The 21,329-nt window shown below is 41.6% G+C and overlaps 1 protein-coding gene across 1 annotated transcript in view; it reads right to left on the bottom strand.

Annotated features, from left to right (window-relative positions):
- kif4 (kinesin family member 4) overlaps window positions 1-19,821 on the bottom strand; it is a 45,225-nt gene extending 25,404 nt beyond the window's left edge. The window contains exons 1-7 of the mRNA XM_056284973.1: window positions 19,699-19,821; window positions 18,771-18,885; window positions 18,406-18,596; window positions 17,793-17,882; window positions 8,707-8,873; window positions 6,175-6,269; window positions 2,662-2,781 (exon numbers count right to left, since the gene is read on the bottom strand). Coding sequence (XP_056140948.1) covers window positions 2,662-2,781; window positions 6,175-6,269; window positions 8,707-8,873; window positions 17,793-17,882; window positions 18,406-18,596; window positions 18,771-18,885; window positions 19,699-19,821 — 901 coding nt within the window. The remainder of the gene's footprint in view (window positions 1-2,661; window positions 2,782-6,174; window positions 6,270-8,706; window positions 8,874-17,792; window positions 17,883-18,405; window positions 18,597-18,770; window positions 18,886-19,698) is intronic.
- Between the last annotated feature and the right edge of the window lie 1,508 nt (window positions 19,822-21,329).

Below are 21,329 nucleotides of genomic sequence, written 5' to 3'. Positions count from 1 at the left end.
TGGAATATGTATGCTGATACCAACTTGTTTCATTTATCTTGTTATTTGCACATGTAGATGATATCGAAAAGGTATATATCAGAATATGGCTTTATACAGCAGCCTCGATGCGGAGTTCAGGGTTTTTCGCACAAGAGAGGCACTGCTCTATCGGGACTCCAAGGACTCTAGAGTGGCATCAGCAGGCATTATGGTGCAGACAGGCAGGAAGTGGAGAGCCCAGGAAGGCCTTGGAGATAGCAGAGACTCAGCTGAGACACAGGGCTTTGGTGGGCACAGTGACAACTGGACAGGCAGGGCTGGGAGCCATCCCACAACCTTGCTATGATAAGGCCCATGGCAAGGACAAACATCATCTAGTCCTGGAGGAGTTGTGGGTAGGTGTTGAGGAGGAAAGGACCAGCAGAATGGTGGACATGCAGCAGCAGGGAGCATGGACAGGGTGGGAGGGTGTGCTGGAGAGAAAGATATCCTGGGCAGATATCTGGCAGGCAGAACTGCAGCGGATCAAGTTCATGGTACAAGCTGTGTACGATGTTCTGCCTAGCCCAGCAAATCTCCATCTTAGGGGTAAGATTGATTCTCCATCATGTCGTAAGTGGTGCTGGATATATTTTTAACGGCTGTGATTTTGCTTGTGGGAAATGGTGGCCACTGGCAGAAAAAAATATGGTCGCAAAATTAAAAAGTTAAGTCACATTGGCAACCATTTTAGTCGCTATCTGGAGCCCTGCACTGGGTCCTGGAGCAGAGCTGGCTCTGTCTATAGTATTCACCTCCTGGACTTCCTTCCAGGTGGGCTCTCTGGTGCTGAACTTCACCATGGGCGGTGGTATGTCCAAACGGGCTCTGTGAGGCTCTTGCTCTCTATCAGGGTGTTGTGCAGGAAGTGGTCAACCTCTTCTTTACAGCAAGCAAGACGACGCTGCGCTTCTGCCCTAACAGCTGCCTTGTGAATCCAAATGGATCAACTATAAACACAGTACGCTTCCTGGCTCTCTCCTCTGTCTCCTGTGCCATTCTGCTCTGCGCAGGGTCATGAGCTTCTTCTTGATGATGTAACAGAGCTCAGCCAGCAGCGGTCTCTCCTCCTCGGTTGCTACCTTGAACTGCCTTGCCAGAGTCCGAAGCTCTTGCCGCAGTTGGTGGATCTTGTCTGCCCTTCAGTTCATGGTGTAGTTGGGTCTGGTGGTCTTGCCCTCTACAACACCAAACCTCTCTGCTGCAAAACTGACAATGATGGTTGTCATCGTCAAAAGTTGTCTGTCTGCGTCTCCCTTTGCTGTTGACATGATGATGCTGGCCATGTCCTCCTCAAATTGGCACCACTCTCTGTGCTAGCTTGCTGGAGGCCACTTGATTCAACTCTGCTGAACTACTCTGCTGCTGAACTACTCTGCTGGGAGCCAGAGAGCTTGGTACATGGAAGTTCTGGGCTCTGTGGGGTGTCTCCAGGCCGGGCTCCTCCTGCGTCTCACCAGGAAAGGATCCTGTGTGCTGCTCCCCTCCGTGCCAAGCATTTCATTCGGGCCTGATGAATTTTAAGGCCATGCTCGTTCTTGCAGACCTTGCCGCAAATGCATCTTCGAGTTGTCATTGTTGATAATCTGTTTGCCAAGGTCACCATCATTAGGGCCATCCTATTGGGGTGCTCATCCCCCCCCCCCTCGGGCTCCTCTGGGGGTATCCCTATAATCAATCAATCCTCTCTCCCTATAATCAATCAATGAATCCCCTCTCTCTCTCTTCCTCATGTTAAGAGATTAGCAAAGGGCACACTCAGGTTTAAGGGTAGGCGTTATCGATATTCTGCATAGTCACATCAATTCCCAGACTTGTCAACATGGCCACAGTAAAGCAAAACTGATGTCACTAATGTAAAACTAATGTTATTTTCCATGACTACTGCTCAATGCCAGCAGCCATATCAACATGCTACCTGGTTCTGCTGAATGACAGAAGCTAAGCAGGCATGAGATTGGCTAGTACTTGGATGGGAGACCTCCAGGAAAAACCAAGTTGCTGCTGGAAGTGGCATTGGTGGGCCAGGAGGGGGCAGTCTTCCCTATGGTTCTAATAGACAAATCCCAATGCAGTGACAGGGACACTGCTGTAGGACATGCTGTCGTTTGGATGAGATGTTAAACCGAGGTCCTGACTCACTGTGGTCATTAAAGATCCCATGGCACTTATCGCAAAGAGTAGGGCACACAACTTTTGCATAGTGCAAACACTTAACAATACACAGACACAGATGCAAAAGAGGAGTGCCAATAGTAAGGAATTAAACAGATGTAGGAGATAGGCAGGACCTCTAATTAGTCAGGAAAAGCAGCCACCATAAAAATCACAGCCGTTAAAAATATATCCAGCTGGGAACAGCTTTGCTACCAAGCCACCACTTATGAGAAACACAGTTTTCTGATGCACATTTGTTGAAAAGTCCTCATTAATGAAGATTTTAATCCTCTTGAGGAATAAAACTCATCGGAATGCGTAAGGCTTGTATCTAAAAAGTTAAACAGATCCAAAATCTGGTATATGCTTTTCAAACATTTGTTGCTGTTCTAGTTTGGGTTCTACATAATGAGGTTGACCTTTGACCTGAAGAAATCATATGATAACTCCACACTACCCTTCTTGTTTTTCTCAAAAGCGTACCTTGCAACAGGCGAGTAAGCTTGGAGTCTCTGTAGGGAACAAATGTGCCTTTCTTGCTTTCATCCCCCAAGGCACTGATCACGTTACCCAAAGACAGAAGGCCTCGGTTGATGCTGATTCCTACAGAAGACAGAAGTGATTAGCATACATATGCGAGAATTATTATAATCCAAACAGATGGCACACAGAATCCAACCCTTACATGTAAAACAGTTCATCACAATTTGAATTACAGATGTTTGAAGGATGTTAATGCTTCTAAAAAGTTTTTCCAAAAACCCCTTGAAAACTTGTGTATGAGAGCACTTATGTATGAGCACAACTGATTTGCATACGTTGCATACTCTGAATACTAAAATAAAAAGGTAGAGAAATAGATGCAAGCACCAATTTTATTTCATGGGCCTGAAAATAAACATTGTCATACATAAAATGTCACCAGTATAAATAGGAGGCACTGAGAAAAGTAGAATATAGAGCCATCAAATAATTCACTAACAATGCCATTCTAGACAGCTCGCTAATTAATATTTAGATAAAAATGCTACCTGGCATTTTCTTTGCTGCTGTAACTTCTTTATTCTAAACCATCTCTTTCTTAAATTCACTTCTCTCCCATATTGGAATTGAGTATTTGTAAGTGAAATGACAGCTAATGTGTTGTGCTGCTCAGTGTTATAAATCATAGAGTAAAGTCATAAAGTAAAGGATTAATCACAAACAAAAAAAAACAGCAACAACAAAAAAAACCCAATATAATTCATCTATCAATACCCGTTTCATCCACTCTGGATTGTGAGGGGCATGAGTCTATCCAAGTGTGCAGTGGGGGGAAGGCAGAAAAACGCCCTCAACAGGTCATCAGTCCATGGCAAAGCCCAGACAGTTACTCACATCCAATTAAACTAAAACTATTATCACACTAGATGATTTTAAGGCTGATTATGACCCTGATTCAGCCATTAAGACTGATTCTTAAGATTGTGGAGAGTCTGTACTGATCTGTGTAAAATAAGGCAGGTCACCATAGACAGTTTGCACACTATCTTGTAGTCTGTGGGGTCTTAAAATTCACATTACTCGCCTACCAATTGATCCTCTGACCATTTGGAGCATCACAATAATATCAAACATGTTTAATTTTCACAACTGGAATCTGGACAAGTCTGAGCTCACTGTGAAGTGTGCGCAGTCGTAACCAGTGTTCTTCTCTAGGACTGTAATCTGTGAAAGTCAGTTGGTAAATGTGTGATACCGAGTCTTTTCCCAGTCAGTTAGGAATTCCCGGCTTAATATACATGTCTTTTGACTGAGGGAGGAAACCGGATGAAACCCATGCAAAGAACACATGCAAACCTGGAAGACTCCAGGACCATCTTGCTATGAGGCAACAGTGCTAACCACAAAGCCCCCCTTAAAACAATCTACATCAGTATATCAATGCAAATGTTTAGTTCAGACTGTTTGAACCAGCTTGGTCTGAGGGTTTATAAAGTTCTCGTCCTCATTTTATCTCTCCACTGAGTTTGCATCTCTTTTGCAAACTTTTGCATCCACGCTATAACGGATTATTAAGAGTTGATGGTTCAATGACCTATGTTGGGTTTAAGAAGGTGGTTTTAACTAAGAATATACAGTGAGATCTTTTAATTTTAGAAACAATAGATGGTAGAGTGCTGACTTTGCCCACTCATATTCAATGCTATAACATTTGATTTCTGTTTACTTTTAAAGTGCTCTTTTCACATGTACTCCATTTGTTTGGTTCCATGTTATAAATTGTTTGATATCAGACAGAACTGTCAGCCCGTTAAACTACATTTCCATCTTCAGTCTGACAACACTGCTTCCACTCTAACCGATTTCCATGGGAGAGGGGGGATTAAATTTCGCTAATCAATCACTAGAGACAAAGGTATCCAACCGAATCTAATGTCTTTTTAAGTCAACACTGATGCGTAGCCATGCCGACATACTTGTTTTGCCGGGGTTTTAAAAGTGGAGCGGAGCTAAGTAAAAACAAACTATGATGTCGGGTGATATTGAGAAGAAATGCTGTCTAACACTTGACAACAGCGTTAGTCCCGCCCGTGGTGGTGATTGGCTAATCATAACCCCCCGTCCCATGGCGCTCACTGGATAATCACTTTTTCCACCATGAAACCGCTTTTTCAAGTCATGATGCCAGTCCAGAAGAATCAGTCAACTCAGTGGAGTCGGTGGATTCAAAGGTCTAGACCCAGGCAATGTTAAAAACAGCCATGCAAACTGGTTAGGGGTGGAAAATGGATAGAAGGATGTGTGAGCAGAGAAAAAAACGCTAGGGGAGTCCGGGGGTATGCTTCGCTAGAGATTTTTCTTTTAAATAATCTGCTAATTTCTGATGTTTTTTAGGATTATTCTGGTATTGGTCAAAAGCTAACAGAATTACAAGATTGAGCAAAATATGGTACAAAATATAAGTGCAAATGTACCTTTACATATGATATGCTCACATTTACAAAAAAAATAAAGAAAGAAAATTAACAAAGTGCAGCCCCACCAGGTACACAACTAATAACAATTATTTTCAAAATTATTACTCCATATCCGCTATGTGCCAGAATCCATGGTAAAGTGTGAGAAGAAAAATTACAAATGTGAATATGAAAATGCATCCTATGCTTCTGGACTGGTGGGGGGATGCAGGGCTAGAGGGGTCTGTCCTTATTTTTTCTTCTTAGGCTGGACCAGTGTCTCAAGGGCCTACTTTCGCTGTTTTGTCATATGCATCAGCTTTGCCCTCTTCTCCTCTTGAGCCTTTTGCTCTCCTGAGCCCTGCCAGATGGGTGGCAGCCATACTTGCTCTGTTGCTTTTCTAGCAGACTCCACTGCTGTTAACGTTTGTCAGTAGTTCCTGCTGACCAGACGTTCTTACAGTGTGCGGTCCACCTCCCCATACCTGACATCCTCCTTTAACAGTGTTCGCTAGCTAGCTAACATTTCTTGTTTCCTCCTTCCAATTTGATCTCTTACCTCAGGCTTTCCGAGTGGTAGGTATTTTTTGGTTTTCAGTTGACGCCTTCTCTGTAGTTTTGTGGCTGGCATGTGCCACTGTGGCAACTTTGTATCGGCTTTTTCCACACAGCAGGTCACAGACCGATGGTCTGGGCTTGCACTGTACTGTGACTAGCAAATTGATTGGCTGCTGCCTTCTGTTGACAGTTGATACATGCACATCCACAGCATCCGATGCTCGTGCGCCATTGTCTTTCTATGGAAGTTGCTTTGAGTAGGCAGTTTGCAATCCAAAATCTCGACATTGAAGCCGATGAGTAAAATATCAAAATCAATATGCACAATGGAAAAAAATAAAATAAAATAAGACGCAGGTTGTAAAGAAAAAGAATATTTTAAAGAAAATAATTAATTAGAAAATAATCTATTAACAACATCAAATAAACAAAAACAAAAAACAAAACAAAACAAAATAAAGAAATGAAACATCATAGTTGTTCACAGTTGGCAGCTTACCTTCTTTTAAACGGTCTCCCTCTGCTTTGGTTTTCTTCTGCCTCTCAGAACCAGCCAGATCCACAAGGTGTAATTTTGACACAACCGAGTCAGTTCTACAATTTAAGATTACATACAACATTCAACTTGTATATTTTCATTGAAGACAACACAGAAATCAAATAAGTAGAAAACATTCCTGTTTTGTTTGGTTTAGAAGGTAACAGCATTCAATTCATGCGCTCTGGGTATGAATCACTAAATTAAAAAGAACAGTTCCACAAAGAGCTAAGATCAACCGTTAATATTTTTACCAGCTTGTTGAATAGAAAATTAATTTCTGCCTGAGAGCCACCATGAGGGGATCCCCCGTTTTTCAGTCAACAGCGCTAACTGTTGAGCTGCTAATCTCCATGAATCCAAATCTGAATTAAAATGTATGAATCTTTAATTCTAAATTTGGATTCTTTCAGGCCTCACTGTTCAATACAGATGGAAGTGGACAGTACTTCTGTCAATAATCCTGTCAATTCAAGAATCAGGAGCTCTTTGTCATTTCATTTCATGTATGCAAGTACATGACAAAACAATCAGCGTTGACAAATGAGCCACACTCCAAACTACTTTAAAAAAAAAAATCTGTTTATCTTGAGAGCCAACTAAGTTTGCCCGAGAACTGGCTCATTGGCAGCAGTAGTCTAAAATTCAAAACCGCCGGCACGTTAGGGTGAGGCGACCCACACCGGAGGGGGGAAACCCCTGCCACTGAAGGCTCCCAATGCCGCTACTGCCACTCTGTCAGCCCACGAAACGCACGACAATGGATGCCTTAAGTGGCACTGCCAGAGCAGGGGGGACCCGCGTGAGCCCTATTAGGATTGAAGTCCAGACTAGAAAAGAGGTTTACATTGCACATAACGCTGTTTTTCAGGTGAAAAACAAGGGAAGGACAGAAAGAACAACAGGAAGGGGAGAGGGGCACAAATGATCTAGCAAGATCATTTGTGCCCCTCTCCCCTTCCTGTTGGAGATTTACCATCAACACTGTGTTCACAGAGCCTCCAGCATCATTAAGGATCTCCACCATCCTTCTCACAACCTGTTTTTCCTCCTGCCGTCTGGGAAGAGGTACAGGAGCATCTGTGCTAAATAGCTTCTACCCACAGGCAGTCAGGATTATTAATAAACTGTGCCCCCCCCCACGTTAATGCCCATTCACCTACTCTCTAACCCCCCCCATCAGTGCTGGTCACTCGTTGACAGGCGGTGCCTGTCAACATTTAAACGGTAATGGCACTTTAATGGACTGTGTTGTTAATTGTTTGGGCTTTTTTGTTTCGTTCTCTGTTTTTAGTGGTATCATTTTTAGGGAATTTTTTGGATGTGTATTTTTTTTTTATCTTCTCTGTTGCACTGCTGTGGGCTGGGAGAAAAGGCATTTTGTTTTTATTTATTTGCGCAGGTACATAATGAAAATGACAATAAACTAAATCTTGAATCTTGAAAAACAACGTACCTCAGGCTGCCTTCATCATTTCATATGGCTGAACTTTGAAACGTTCAACGAAAGTAAATGTTACATGCAGAAAGCTTTCATTTTACTGTTGATTGAGTGACCGAAACATATAATTTACATAGACTCCCGCTCGCTGTCAGGGTCCCAGGATAAATAGCCTGCACAGCATCAGACTTCAAAACTAATTTCTTGTGAAAACCCAGTGACTTCTGCATTGGGTTATGGAAACACTCCTCACTGAAATGAACACTGCAGATACATAGTCCCCCCAGGTTTGTCGGCATGTGAGCCTGATGTCTAAAGTCCAACCATTTCAGCAGTATAATGGGATTTTTTTCTTTTTTTTTGTAAATAGTGGAAGGAAGCGCCAGGGTCCGGCGCCAGGGTCCGGTTTACATCCAAAAACTGCACACTGTACCATGTTTGCTGTCAAACCTTTCACTATGCTAATATAAACTCAGTCTTTGTACTGACAAGTCCACTATGCACAGGACGTTTCAGGTTTATTTGCCCGCCCTGCATTTGCCTACTAGACAGCAATTGGCTTTCGGATTTGTGATGTACCAAATCTAGTTTACCCTGGGTACATTTGAATCTCAGATTTTAGGGAAATGCATAGACAGCTCCTCCTCCAATAGAAGAATGTGAAAACATTGCTACAGTGACAAACTTTGCACAGATACAAGTCAGGATAGTCAAGGCCAGATATTTTAGGACCATAAACATAAGAAAGACACATTTTTGAGAGGAGAGGTACTTTTTCACCCATTCAATACTACTGGGGGGAAGGAATATTTGGGAAACAAAAAAGTAAATTTCTAGCAACATATTTCATTATGATTTTGACTACAGAAGTAGAGCAATCAACACAATATTCTAAGGACAAAAATGGACAAAATCAGGAAAGGTTAAGGACGACTGTTTGTGTATTCTGCTTGATTTTGTGCATTTGAATGTGCAGCTCAATCGCAACAATTATCCTATTAAAAAATACTGATAAGCGCAGAGATAAAGGTAGGGAACATAATTTGACTAACTTGTCTTTTCCCCTGTGCTGCTCCAGGGTGATGGTGAAGATGGCATGTGAACGTGACGAAGCAGCATTCATTGCTGTGGAACCAACAGTGCGAGCTGAGTTTCCACGCTCCAGACAGCCAACCATCTCATTGGCAGAAAACACTTCCTTCTCAGTCAAGCCCACAATCTATGAGAGGATATTATCAATACAGCAACATAAGTTGACAAAAGTGATGTACATAACTACACAGAATGGTGCTTGCTACCTTGGTACAGAACTAGTGATGAAAGCAGTTCACTGGGGATGAACAATTATTTGGGATTACATAATCATTTATTATACACAAGTAGTTGATTTTTTTCTCAAAGAAGGCTGAATCAGTTCATCTGGATACATATATTGACATACGTTTCATCACTCAACTAAGTGACCTCTTCAGTCTAAACTGACTGCAGGTATTCCCACCCCTTATAAACAATACAGTTGCATATGCCCCTTTTCCACTACATGGTACCGGCTCAACTCGACTCAACTCCCTTCCGTGTCATTTTCCATTACCGTAATGGATTTTCAGCTGTTTTTTTTGTCCAATTTAAAAATTTACTTTTAAGATAAGTCCGCTTCAGTATTTAAAAATGCCGGATGATATCCCATGCACGCATTGATGACGCAGTGATGCAAAATGATGCAGTGATGCATTTCTCTGACCAATCAGAGGTCTGCATTGATTTTGGTACCCGCTCCAGTTTTTTGGAACCTCAACAAGGTGGTACCAGAAAAATGTTAACAGTTACCAAAATGCCGGTACTTTCCAGTAATGGAAAACGAAAAAAGGGCGAGTTGAGTCAAGTCGGTACCATGTAGTGGAAAAAGGGCAATAACGACCGAAACCAACAACCAGTTTCATATGCAAATATGGGTGTGACCAATTAACTAGTTTCATTGGCCACATATACTATTCACAGAGGATTTGGGAATGATTGCAATCATAGCATTGTATGGTGGCAACAAATGTACTTTCACATCCTCCCAGGGAGGATGTCAAAAATGACAGATTAGCCTTCATTGACTGAAATTGCAATTGGTGATGGGGGACATTTGATTGTTGATGTTTACTGTAAACTAGGGATCGACCAATTATCGGTCTGGCCAATTATCGGCTTAGATATTTGTCATTTTTCTTATTATTGTTATCGGCATATTTTTATCGGTCAAGCCGATATTTTTTTTTAAATCACATATTGAAAATATTTATTATTTCCTTACATACAGAAAAATGGTTTTGAAACAATCACATGAAGAGGAGAGATGTGAAAAGAGGAGAAAGGGGAAATTTGTAGAAAAACGGCAAGCAAGAATGGTCAGGGTGTGTATTCAAAAGCATAACTACAGCATTATCAGGAGTAAAATCTATTACACACTCCAATAAATGCAGCAATCAAATTTTGCTGCACAGGAGCAAGGTTATAAAAATAAACTTCAAAATGAAGCTACAACCTTTATACAGCTGGAACTCACCTGAACATTTTTCAAGGCATTTCTAAATTTTGCAAAAGTCTTTAAACCTTCTCAGCATTGGCAACATCATTCCTTCAAAATACATTACTGACAGTTGCTTTTAAAAACTGTCATAACTTTCATAAAGGGAGCGAGCAAAGGCCAACTCTTTGGTACACTGGTAGAGCTGTCAATGAATGTTTCAAATTCGTACATAACTGAATCGTGAAATAATAAATAAAAAAATAAAAATAAACATGGCAGGGTTTTGTCTGTGTCTCATTCCTCAACTTCCATGCCAGCTACTCCTGCGGAATCTCCAAACTGGGAGCACACAGACTCCCATCTACTGTAGGTAATACACTATTGATAAGTACCTCATGCAACCCCACTTCAAAAAACCCGAACGATCACTTTAAAGATAAGAGAAAGGGAACATAATGACACTAATGTACATTTTTCCATTCGGTTCAGTCAAAGCCTGCTGGGAGCACTTTAACCAATTTACGTGGAATTATTTTAATATTATAATTATTCAGTTTGATCAAAGTTTACTTCCTGCTGTCCATGCTGTTTAATTCATTCCATTTTCATGTTTTGGAAGTTATTTATTTTTAATTAAAAAATAATTCCACTCAGATTGTTATCTAGTGCCTTGAACATCATGTACTTTTTTTTCCACATATTTTCTGTTTTACACAAAATTCAATCAAACATTTAAGGGCAGCCTTGTGTTGGGGTTTTTGTTGCTGTAAATTTTGGCAGAATTTTCTTTCTTTTTACATTTACTGCAACTGGATATCGGCCCCAAATATCGGTTATCGGCCATCATAACTTACCAACAATCGATATTGGCATCGGCCTTGAAAAAACCATATCAGTCAACTCCTACTGTAAACCAACACATACTGATCAGTACTTAAGGTTTGACTCTCATCATCCACTGCAGCACAAACTACCCCACCGACACAGCAGCTGGGGAAGGGGAGAAACCCCGCATTAAACAGGCCCTGGTCAAGTGTGGTTATCCTAACTGGGCATTTGTCAAAGCCAAGAAGACGCCCAGACAGTGCACCAGCCGATAGAAGAGAGAAGGATACCAGCTGCCTAAGCATAAACTAGTGGTGATTCTGTATGTGGCGGGAGTGTCAGAAAAGGTGATGTTATTTAAAAAAAAAAAAAAATACAATCACTTCTATGCACCTTTGCCTTTGTGCACTGCCTGTTGACACCTATATGTCTTATCAGACTTGAACCTAGTTTTTTTTTTTTTACACTTACTTGCATTGTCGCCTCCTCACTAGATCCTTGCTTGTGTTGTATTAACTTTCAGATGTACGTATGTCGCTTTGGATAAAAGCGTTTGCTAAATGAAATTACAATTGTAAAAGCTGAAACACGTATTTTCCAAACACCACATCTCAGTTGCTTTCAAACCCCAAAACATGCTGCGCCAGAAGTTAGTCCACCCCAAGGATCGCGTCCCCCGGTACAAACAGAGCAATACAGTGTACGCGGTTAAGTGCCAGGAGGATTGTCATGACTTATACTTTGGGGAAACTAAACAGACGCTGGCCAAGAGAATGGCACAACACAGGAGAGCTAACACGTCAGGCCAGGACGCTGCAGTCTACACCCATCTACAGGCCAGTGGCCACTCTTTCAAGGAGGAGGATGTGCACCAGAGGAGGTTTCTATAAGACAACAGGTGAAGCAGTTTCACCAAAAAACAAAACACACATATCACATAAAACATCTTTTTTAGATGCTAACATTTAATTAGAATGACTATTTCCTCTGTGGAAAAAAAAAGTGTCACAGTTAAAAACAAAATTGTCCTGGGCATTGTGCAACACAGCATCCTCTTCAGATGACACACAATGTAAGTGAATTTAAGTTGAAATAGTACCTTACACATTGTTGATTGGACAGTTATGGTTTATGACGCGTTTTAATGCCCACCCAGTGAAGCAGTGCTTCACCTAGTCTTTCCTCAACCTGAAAATGACTGACACCCATTTAATCAATCAGAGAACACCAGTTCAGCCTTTCCGATCCCTTGCTTGACTTATTCTCCAATCTTCATCATACCGTTTGGTATTCAAAGCGCGGTGAAAGATAAGATAAGAAGGATAAGAAAAAGAGATTAGCCTAAGATAAATTAGTGATTACTATAGTCGTTTTTGGTGGTTCTTGTATCTATATTATAAATATTATAATTAATTAATCTGTTCAGATGTTTATTGCTCATCTTTATATTTGAATTTTTGATCTTGACCTCGTGTAGTAGCCCTGTACTGTAAGCTAATGTTAGTTGTTCTAACTAGCTTAGCTAGCTAGCGACTAGCTTAGCTAGCTCCTGTCCCGTCTTTCGCAATTTTTGCAAAGAAGAATTATGATGGATACAAACATTGTGGACCGGATCCTACAGAAATCTTTTCACACTTTCTTTTATGAGGAAAAACTTGGAGTGAAGGCACAGAGGAGACCAAAGCCCCCCATCAAGCTGGTGCAAAGAGTGGGCTCGGTAAGTCGGAGTTTTAAGTGTTCTCGGGAAGGACTAGGTGGAGTGGCTAACGGGGAGTGTGCCAACAAACCGCTTGTATTGCTGGCCTTGCGTGATGTTTAAGTGTGCTGCTGCAGGAGATGGGTGTTCTTCAAAGTTTGCAAGAGATGGATTTGAGGATCTACGAAATTTAGACAGATCTGTTAAGCGTCACGAAAAATCAACGGAGCATGTCAGTGCAGCCGTGCAATTCAGTCTGTAGGGAAATGTGAGGATTGATACTCTGATTGATGAAGGCAAGCGTCTCCAGTTGGCAAAGGGAAAAACCGTGAAATTCTGAAAAGGTTGATTGATTCGGTGTCATTATTGGGTCACCAGGAGCAGGCATTTAGGGGGCATGATGAGAGTGAAAAGTCCAATCATAAAGGAAACTACAGAGACAGTAAAAGTGTTTACCCGCTATGATGATGTTCTGGCTGCTCATTTGAAGTCGTCCACTGTGTTTGCTGGGATGTCTAAGACCATACAAAATGATCTGATTGAACCCATTGCTGCTACTATTCAAGAGGAGATTGCCACTACGCCTTTTTTTTTTGCATGGCAGACAGATGAGATGACCGATATATCATGCAAAGCTCAGTTGTCCATAACTGTCCGCTATGTCGATGCTGCGGGAATAATACAGGAACGTTTCATTGGGTTCTTTGATGTGTCAGGAGGCAGGGATGCTGAGTCAGTCTTTAATTTCATTGACAGAGAGAGATGGCTAGTTACAATTACAAACAGAAACTTGTTAGTCAAACATATGATGGCGCGGCTGTGATGGCATCTTCGTTGAACAGACTTCAGGCCAAAGTGAAAGAAGTTGCACCCTACACCGAGTTTGTTCATTGCTGTGCTCATCAGCCCAATCTCATGCTGAGTCAAGGAGCAAAATGCATACCAGAGGCAAAGATTTTTTTTTTTTGCAACTTTGTCAGGGTTTGCAACATTTTTTCATCAAGTGAACAAAGAGAATGACTTTTTTGGAGGAAAGTGATTGCTCCAGGCTTCCAAAAAATGCCCCCACACGCTGGAGCTTCTCGTCGCGCATTGTCAGCACAGTAGTAAACAATCATGAGACGCTACTTACAATTTTTTGAGAACATGCTTGAATCGGACAGTGTGACAGATGAGGAAACAATCAGTGCTGCACATGGGTTCATCGGAACCTTGGAGGATTTTGATTTTGTTTTCATGCTGTTGACATATGAGCAGATTTTTTATATTGCGCAACAGAGTGCAGCAGATGTCGTCTTTTGCAAATCAAGGATTGAGTCTCCTCTGTCCTTTGCAAAGGAGAAGACATCTGAGGCATAATTCCAAGCTATTGATGCAAAAGCTGCTGGCATGACAGAGGAGCCAGAGCATCATTCCAGGAAAAGATGATGCAGAGGGAATGCTCAAGATCCCAAGCAGCATTACAGGGATGAGTATAAGTATATGGCTGTCTTGAACAACTTGATTGACCAGATCACCCAGCGTTATGTTAACATGGATAACACATGCTTCCTTCAGCTGCTCGATCCAGTGAAGTTTGACGACATGGGGAGAGATTTCCTCTTTGAGGCATTTGAGTGTCTAAAGAAAGGCTATGGGCATTTCTTTCATTCAGACAGGTTGAAGGCAGTTACAAGTTCTGTACTCAGACAAGGGGCTTCATACCAACAAAGGCAAGCTGTGTGACTTCATAGCTTTCTTAAAAACTACTGAGCTGGACAGGGCAATGCCACAACCTTATCAGCTCATGTGCTTAACTGCAACAATTGGAGTAACATCAGCTGGTATGGAGAGGAGCTTTTCATGTCTGAAGCGGCTAAAGACATACACATGGAACACCATGGGACAGGAATGACTTCGAAATTTGGCAGTGCTAGCAATTGAGAGGAGAACAATCAAGTCATTGGAAAAAATATCCCTGCTGGTGTGGCAGGAGGATAGAATTAATTTACAAGGTGAGAGTGAGATTTAGTATAATTGCTTGTATGTTATTCTGATTTTATATTTGTTGATAAGTATGACTATTTAAAATTCATTGCAGTTATTACATATAACTACAATTACCTGAAGTTTGATGAGTGCTGAAACAAGTTTAAGGACCAAAACATTTTCCTATAGGTGTGTTCCAGGTCAGTTGAGACTAGCTTTCCTTTATTACAGTATTAATGAGATTTTTCTGTACTTTGCATTTTGTAGTAAATAAGACTGATCATCAGGATGACGAGGAAAAACATCAGTGAGAAAGGATGCCATTAGGAGATCAGACAGCATCAGGATTGGAAAGTGAATAGAGGGAGAAAGAAGAAAGTGTATATGGATTTGTTCTGCAGCACAGTAAGATCCAAGTCAGCCCTCCTGTCATATCAAGCTCTCTCAGGTCCAGGTCAGCCCTCCTCTGTCATGCCCAGCTCTCTCATGTCCAGCCAGTACAGTTCTTCATTGTCATGCCCAACTCTCTCATGTCCAGCCAGCATAGCCCTCCTGTGTCGTGCCCAGCTCTCTCATATCCAGCCAGAACAGCCCTCCTCTGTCATGCCCAGCTCTCTCATGTCCAGCCAGTACAGCTCTACACTGTCACACCCAACTCTCTCATGTCCAGCCAGCATAGCCCTCCTGTGTCATGCCCAGCTCTCTCATATCCAACCAGAACAGCCCTCCTCTGTCATGCCCAGCTTTCTCATGTCTAGCCAGCTCTGCCCTCCTCTGTCATACCAGGCTCTCTCAAGTCCAGGAAAGCAAGACCATTGGTAAGTATTGTTTTTTTCAAATTCATTTTATGCTTTAAATATTCAAACTTGGATATTTGTTCACTTGATAGTTCAAGTGAAAATGTAAAACAGATTAGTATCTGTTTTAAGTCTCCATTTCCAGCACAGAATCACCAGAAAACCAGCAGACCCTTTCCTCTGCCCTACTCCCTGTCAGATAATTCACTGCTGTCAGAAGTCCAAGTCCTTGTCCATTAACCTGAAATGTCCGTATTTGTTTGTGATTTTAATTATTGCATCAAATAGAAATGCCTATTTGGACAGAGATTGTTATATTAGTCACATGTGTTGAATAAAAAGTCATGAACATATGCTGGGTTTATGTTTTTCAGGCTACACTTCTGTTTGCAGTATAGTCCAGTCCAGCTGCACAGTCCAGACCAGCTCAGTCCCCTCCCATTGCTCTCAGCATTATCCTAGCAGAGAACCAATAGCTCTTACCATTGGTAAGTATTATTGTTTCAAATTCATTTGAATTATTGCATCAAATGGAAATGCCTACATCAAAGGACAGAGATTGTCATGACAGTCATGTCTTTTGAATAAAAGGTAATTGACATAATATGCTGAAAGTGCTTCCCACAGGTATGAAATATACTTGTGGTGGTAGCCGGCAGAAAGGGCTGGCATTACCTGCCGGTACAAGAATGGTCTACTACATGTGACAAACAACAAATGCGTGTGACCTTTAACACAATATTTTGATTTATCTCAACACTCATATCTGCTGAGCAAATGCATGAAAAATTAGTAGTCTAACCTTAGCTAAAGTTAGTTTGTGTCTTTCTAACTGCCATAGCCCGAAGAGAAAAGAGTAGTTCCCCCCTTTCCGCGGGGGATATGTTCCAAGACCCCCAGCGGATGCCTGGAACCGCGAATAGTACCGGATCCTATATATACAGTACTAACAGTACTAAGTGACTAACGGGCGGGTAGCGCATACATCGTGGATACGCTGGACAAAGGGATGATTCACATCCCGGGCGGGACAGCACGAGATTTCATCACACTACTCAGAACGATGTGCAATTTAAAACTTATGAATTGTTTATTTCTGGAAGTTTCCATTTAATATTTTCGAACCGCGGTTGACCTCAAGTAACTGAAACCACGGACCACTGGTATAATCTTAGCCAGGACAACTTTGCTGCAGGTTGCGCAATGGTAAAGTTATGTGTGCTGAATACACTCTTGAGTCTTGTAGCTACCAACAATGCATAGTTGCTGCTTTCTTTCATAGAATTCGAAGCTACTACCAACGTCAGAGAACAATTACACAATAAGGAGAAAAGGAGTTGCTTTACCTGTCCGTGCTTGTAAAATATCTGTGTCCACCTCTTCTAGTGTGTGCGATTGTCAGTAGACCCTTTTCACGGTAGCAGTACGAACAGGTAAGGGAGGGGTAGAGCGAGGAGAGATAGTTCGCTAGTTACTCGATCGCGGATAGCATCGTTCTCTCAGAGGAATAAAAAATAAAAATAAAAAATGCGAAAACGGGTCGCCAAATAATACCTTGGCGTCCGTTAATATACACCTGGGCAGCTCGCCCAAGTAAAGTCTATGTGTGGGAAACACTGGCTGGGATTTATCTGCTTAATGATTTGTTGTTTTTACCCATACAGTGAGGAATGTTTTAAAAATATAATGGGGGAGGGGGTTGGGTGGTTGCTTCACCAAAAATTTTGGTCAACAGCCTCCACTGATGTGCACATCCTTGATAGGGAGGAATGCTGGTTTGAACAGAGTCAAAGAGGCCACCTATATGTTAAGAGGGTACGACCATCTCTGAACCGCCGGGGGGGGGGGGGGGGGATAAGAGTACATCTGTCACCATCTGACAATGCTGTGATTGCAAACACTCCCAAATCCTCTGTGAATAATACATATGGCCATTGAAACTCTAGTGAATGGTCACACACATATTTGCATATGAAACTGGTCATTAGTTTTGGTCGTTATGCAACTGTATTGTTTATAAGGGGTGGGGAAACCTGCAGTCAGTTTGTCTGTGAATGTTCTCATTCATCCAGGTCATGGTTATCCAAAGGATAACCTCTTGGATGAGAGGCGAAACGTCTTCACGGATATATACCAAGTCCAGTTGCACTTGATTCAACTCCTTTGGACTGCAGTCAGTTTAGACTGAAGAGGTCACTTCGCTGAGTGATGAAACGCATCTGTCAATAAATGTTGTATCCAGATGAACTAATCTAACCGTCTTTGATTTCCTTACTGGATTACTGAGCATGCATCAAGACAGTTTTTTTTTCCTGGGCCATCCAGTCAATCACTCACCTTGATACCTTCTTTAGGATCTTCCCGGACATTGAGTGCAGGTTTATCTTTAGATACAGAAAGCAAGTCCAGGATCTCTTCATTATATATCTATGGAAAAGGAAGGCAAGTATAACCAATCACTTTTTTTTTTTTGGTTGGATTCTCCCCCCCCCCTCCCTTTTTTTTTTCTCCCCCAATTATACTTGGCCAATTGCCCCACTCTTCCAAGCCGTCCCAATCACTGCTCCACCCCCTCTGCCGATCTGGGGAGGGCTGCGGACTACCACTGGCTTCCTCCGATACATCCGGCGTTGCCAGCCGATTCTTTTCACCCCCCCCAAACAGGTGCCCCGACTGACCAGAGGAGGCGCTAGTGCAGCGACCAAGACACATACCCACCGGCTTCCATCCCGCAGACAGGGCCAATTGTGTCTGTAGGGACGCCCAACCAAGCCAGAGGTAACATGGGGATTCGAACCGGAGATCCCCACGTTGGTCCCTTTATGAAGGTGCACTGAGATGAGATGCACATTGATAATAAGATGCAATTTGCTGGATGTTAGTCGTCACAGCAAATTGGCATACACACAGACAACAAGCTTAACAATTGGGCTGAACAGTGACCACTAACCTCTAAGTAAGATACTGCCAAAGAGAATTTACAATCTGCTTTCCTCTCCCTTTCCAGGAAGATCCTTTTGATTACTCTTGGAATGACACCAACAGAAGGTTCATTCTCTTGAACTGATGTGTAAGTCCCTCCCATGGAAAAGGTCTTCCCTGATCCCGTTTGTCCATACGCAAGTACTGTAGCATGGTAACCTGAAGAGAAATTGCACATTGTAAACTGGCAATAACTTAAGTGTACATACAAAACACGCCTTGTGATAACAATATCCATTAACTAACTTATGATATATGAAACAGTTGGCAATTACATTATGGAGCAACATCAAAAACAATGCATGCAAAAAGTAATAAAAAAACATGACTTACCTTTGAAAAGTCCACACAGCAAGGGTGAGACTGCCGTGCCAAAGACTTCCTCTTGCTCAGCCGTGGGATCAAACACATAATCATAGGTGAACGCCTTCTCTGTGCCAACAATCACCTAAGCAGGCAAGGCATTACAAAATGTTGAAGATGTGCAACCACTTAACATCAACCACTATGAGATGTATTTGTCCACAAAAAAACAAACCCCAACATGAATAAATTTAGGGAATTTTACCTTTTAGAATTAAGGCCATAGCACACCAAATACAAAATAAAAAGATTCACTTTTTCCTATTTTATTCAATTCTCTCTATGAGCCAGTAGTAAGAAACAGATTCGCCAAATTCCATTAGCGATGATGGTGATCTTTTGGTTTTGCTTTTAGAAAATATAAAAAGTAAATATTGAGTAGAGTAGACCCTATTTTCACAGGGCGAGGAGAGCATGGGAAGTTTCACTGTCTTAAAGAACTGAAGCACTCCCATGATCACTTCAGGAAAAATTTCAGGATGTCTTTGAGACAATTTGAGCTCATCATTAATGTAGCAGAGATCTTAAGCTATTCTTAGCCAGATAGCCACCTATAGCTTGGTGCCTAGATAGTCCTTCAGTTTTTTGTCACGAAGGATGAGATGCTTAAGATCAACATTGATGAGTGGCTCTCCCATTTTGCCGGTTCTCTATAGCTTTACATTGTGTGACAAAACTGATGGTCACAAATATCATTTGTCAAACACTCAATCTCATCTGCAAAACTGCAATAAACCAGACGGTTCATAATTTTTTCCCTCAACATTACATAGTTGGTGTGCAGGGAGCAATAGAGGCACAAGGAATGAATCGCTATGCAAAAGTTTTGCACAAATATTTTGAACCTGATAAAAAATAAATTACAAATATGTTTCTTGAACTGCTATTAGATGTGTACCTGAGGTTCTCCAGGCACAAATGTGAGACAGCACTGGCACCCCTCACTGATTTCCTTGGTCACCAACGGACGACATCGCAAGGCAACCCGCACTGGGATTGCCTTATCATCTTCGTTTGACATGACGCAAATTGCTGTAGACTACCTGTGGATTAAGTAGACATCAAAGATTTAGATATGTTCGCTATGGTCCCATGATGCATTTTGAGTGGCTCAGACTCAAATTCAGTTGTCCATAATTTAAAGAAAATGCTAAAACGTGAGCACACTAACATTATCAGCAACAGAAGCAACAACGGGTGGGCGCGCGCGTGCACGCACACACACACACACACACACACACACACACACACACACACACACCAGAAAGTTGAATCAGTTCACCTGGACACAAGGTTTAGTGGTAGAAACATTTCATCACTCATCTAAGTAACTTCGTCAGTCTCACAATGTCACTTAGATGAGTGATGAAACATTTCTACCACTAAACCTTGTGTCCAGGTGAACTGATTTAATTTTCTGAGATTTCCATACCTGAATTATTTGAGCATGCAACAACAACAACAAACTTTATATAGCACCTTTCATACAGGGGGTGTAGCTCAGTGCTTTACAATAATGTGAAGAAACAAGAGAATAGATAAAAGTGGGCAAATTCAAACAAGTGCTAATACTGCACGAGAAAACCATGCAATCAAATGAATAACAAACAAGAGGCAGCAAATAGAAGGAATAGGTAGCAATAAGATATATAAAAGAAATAAAACAAAGGAAGACATAAGAATAATAAAACATGTAAAAAGAAAAGAACAAAGAAAGCGTAACAGGTAGTTAAAAGCAATATTGAATAAAAAAAAGTTTTCAATTGCCGTTTAAAAATGTTCACAGAGCTTCCATCTCTTATGGCCTTGGGCAGAGAATGCCATAATGTTGTTGCCTAGTTAAGAAAGGCTGGGCTACCGATTTTATTAGTGTGGTAGTTTGAATAAAAAAAGGTAGCAGGGGATCTTAGAGGCCGTGAAGAATTATAAAACGACAATAACGTAGTAATGTAGGCCAGTCCCATACCATTAATAGCCTTGCAAACAATTAAAGGAACTTTAAAATCAACCCTAAGACACTAGTAAGCAAGTGCAGGTTAGCTAAAACTGGGGTGATATGCCCTCTCTACGAAGACACACATGACAGCTTCTTAGGACTAGAAACTGCAGGAAGAGTACCATTATAAACTTAAAAATCGGTCAGTATTCTAAGCGTGTTAGACGACGTGGTAAGTTGGCCAAAAGACTATCGTAAAATTATAAATAAGAACTGCACATGCATACAACTTTTCACAGGCTCAAAATAATAGGTGTACAAATCCACCCAGGAAAATGGATGCTGCGGGCCTTCACAGTACAATGGAACTGTCTAATGAAAGATCCTCTCTGGAAGTAACCACAACACACCGCTGCCGACTGCAAAGCCTTGTTTGAAGGCCATAAACTGACTGTTATAACAAAATACAATCATGATGTGATCTCAACATATGGAGACGTCAGATGCCGGTAAGCTAAATGTTGCTGTTCACTGGCACACAGCACATCAAACCCATTAACTCGAATTTAACGCTAAAAATGGTCAAAGGTTGA

This window comes from Lampris incognitus, chromosome 8 (assembly GCF_029633865.1).
Source record: "Lampris incognitus isolate fLamInc1 chromosome 8, fLamInc1.hap2, whole genome shotgun sequence".
In the NCBI taxonomy this organism is placed as follows: Eukaryota; Metazoa; Chordata; class Actinopteri; order Lampriformes; family Lampridae; genus Lampris; species Lampris incognitus.
This window is presented reverse-complemented; position numbering and strand designations above follow the sequence as displayed.